The 2,927-nt window shown below is 51.5% G+C and overlaps 1 protein-coding gene across 1 annotated transcript in view; it reads left to right on the forward strand.

Annotated features, from left to right (window-relative positions):
• Positions 1-40: 40 nt before the first annotated feature.
• The window catches only part of LOC102256874 (polyadenylate-binding protein-interacting protein 1), a 19,991-nt gene continuing 17,104 nt past the window's right edge, over positions 41-2,927 (forward strand). Inside the window, exons 1-3 of the mRNA XM_005863067.2 lie at positions 41-275; positions 359-471; positions 781-1,929. Of these exons, the coding sequence (XP_005863129.2) occupies positions 381-471; positions 781-1,595 (906 nt within the window). The 5' untranslated portion in view covers positions 41-275; positions 359-380 and the 3' untranslated portion in view covers positions 1,596-1,929. The remainder of the gene's footprint in view (positions 276-358; positions 472-780; positions 1,930-2,927) is intronic.

Consider the following 2,927-nt stretch of genomic DNA (forward strand, 5'->3'; position numbering starts at 1 on the left):
TGGGAAGGAAACTTAACAAAAACTTAACCCCTGCTCACATGTAAGAAACGTACCCCTGTTCCCGTTAGTGTGTGTGTCCTAAGATTTAAAAGAACAGGATTGCTTTTCAGAGTCATCCAGGTGCCCTGCCGACCAGGGTATAAGCCCCATCCCATCCGAACCCAAGGCCGGGCCTGCCCTGTGCCTCTGGGAGGGAGCAGCAGCCCATCAGCCTGGTGTTCCCACACTCACCTGTGCCTTTGTTTCCCGCAGGACGTGGAGGGCGCCCTGAGCAGGTGAGTGCTGAAGGAAGGACGGGGGGAGTGGGGTGCGGAGCCGTGGGGTGCCCCCTGAGCAGCTCTGGCCTCTGCTCCCCCAGGAGCCAGGCTGTGCGGCTGGAGATGCCAGAGGCCCTGTCCTTGGAGGTTGAGACTGAGTGCGAGGTCCTAGAGGTTTGCTTTGAGCTAAAGAACAGGTTCAAGAGCCATCAAGGTAGGTTAGGGTGTTGCTAAGCGCCCAGGGGACCAAGCTCACTGCAACCTCGACCCCATGGGTAACAGGGATAAATGGGAGGGTTTCTACTTTATGGTCACAGCCGTGAGCTCCCCTCGCTGGTCTGAAACAAGGCTCAGACTCCAGAGCACAGGGTGGTCTTATCCAAATAAACTGTGTTGGGAGCAGATCCCGCCTCCAGCCGCCCCTTCCCCACCCTCCAAGGGGACATTCTTGAAACAAATGAATCTGCAGGATGCTGACAGCCAGCGCCCTGAATTCTACCCCTGAGGTTCTTCTAATCACCAGGACCCTGCGAGGATGAGCCCCCTCTGCCCGTATTCGTTTGGGATTTCTTGGACCATCTGTCAGAGCAGCCTGGCAGTTGTGAAACTGACATGGAGCAGTTTGCAGAGACCCTGAGCGGCCGGGTCACCACGGACGAGGCTTTGGAAGAACTTGTGGACCTCATCTATCAACAGGCCACGTCCGTGCCCAAGCTCCGCCGCGGGGGAGCTCGCCTGTGTGGTTACCTGTCCCGTCACCTGACCATTCCCTCACAGAGGGGCAGCTTCCGCCAAGTGCTCCTTCAAAGATGTCAGACTGATTATGAGCCTAGAGATCAAGCTGCCAAGGGGGATGAAGCAGGTCGGAAACGATTCCATGAGTTGGTGCTCTTTATGGGAGAATTTTATCTTCTGCTGGAGATCGAAGGGGCAAATGGACAGGCTCACACAGCTCTTTTTCGGGGGTTGTTGGATGCCCTCCTTTCTCACCCCGTGGACGATAACCTAATTTGTGCAGTAAAATTACTGAAGTTGACAGGGCCCGCCTTGGAAGATGCCTGGAAGAGACAAAGAAAGACGGACATGGACGACGTTATCCAGGGGATTGCAAAGGTCGCCCTGGAGGCGCCCTGCAGTGTAGGTGTGAAGCAGATGCTCTTGAAGCTTGTTGAGCTCCGGTTAGACAACTGGGGAAGAGTCCCTGTCACCTCAGCATCAAGAGAAGCAGCACCTGAGATTGATCCCAACTGTTTTGTGACGGAACCGCCATTGGGTCCAGCGGATGGTGTTCCTTTCCCTGCAGCTGATCCCGATGACCAGGATTCATCTCAGGAGTGACGTGAGGGCGGGAGAGGAGGGGGGAGGGGGAAGGACATATGTGATACTTTCAACAATAAAGATTCATTAAAACAAAAAAGAGTGAGTTGAAGAGAAGACTCATTTTCCAGATTGTGAAGAAAACGGAGCAGGTGTGTCCGGGGTGGTGACGGTACTTGGATGATATTGAGGATGAGGTGGACCCAGGAGCTTATGCAGAGTTTTGTTTGGAACCAGAGCGTCAGCAGCAGCCGTCGGGTTAAACGTCCCCGGGTCAGAGTGAGGAAGCCGTGCAGGTGATGGTGGGAACCGGACGCAGGAAACCTGCCACTTGTACCCGATGGAGGATGCAGTGGTGTTACTAATGTCCGCACCTCCAGTCGGGTGTGACACGCTCTGCCACAATAAACTCTATTCCCTAGAACTTAACAAATAAAATTAAAATTATATGGTGAAATAAACTGTGTTGCCCTGGCCGGTTTGGCTCAGTGGAGAGAGGGTCAGCCTGTGGATGAAGGTCCCAGGTTCCATTCCAAGGGCACGCCCCTCTACCAATCGATGTGTTTGTCTCTCTGTCTCCCCCCCTCCCTTCCACTCTCTAAAAGTCACTGGAAGCCCGGCCGGCATGACTCAGTGGTTGAGCATCGATCTATGAACCAGGAGGTTGGGGTTTGATTTCAGGTCAGGGCACACGCCCAGGTTGCGGCTCCATCCCCAGTGTGGGGCCCTGCAGGAGGCAGCGGATCCAAGATTCTCTCTCATCACTAATGTTTCTATCTCTCCCTCTCTCTTCCTCTCTGAAGTCAATAAAAAATATATTTTAAAAACTAAACAAGAAATTTATAAAAATTATAAAACTAAACAAACAGATAGGTACAAAAAACCCCAACACATAGCTTAGACATGTATACTTATGTGTGTGTGAATATACATATATACATTTATCTATGTGTGCATGTGTAGACATGTACATATATGTATATATATGTACAAAAATGTATAGAAATGTGAGAGCCCAGGCCTACCCTGACCCACGGGCACATTCAGCACTGGGATCAATTTCATACGCCTGATTTATTTAAGAAGCACTGTCTTAGGGCAATGGAAGATAATTGTGAGAGAGAATCATGGATCAGCTGCCTCCTGCATAAGTGAATCTCACAAGAACAGTGTAACTATGGTAACCACTACCTTGTTTACCTCTGACTATAAAATAAAGGCTCAGCTTGCCTCTGGATCTCTCTCTGTGGCCTCAGCCAGGCACAGGAAGATCCACAGAGAATAAAGAGCTGAATGCTGTCTCCGTGTCCTTCATTCTTTGCCAACTCTGTCCACACCTTTGGGAACCCCTGG

The sequence above is a fragment of the Myotis brandtii genome, unplaced genomic scaffold (genome assembly GCF_000412655.1).
Source record: "Myotis brandtii unplaced genomic scaffold, ASM41265v1 scaffold1718, whole genome shotgun sequence".
Lineage (NCBI taxonomy): Eukaryota > Metazoa > Chordata > Mammalia > Chiroptera > Vespertilionidae > Myotis > Myotis brandtii.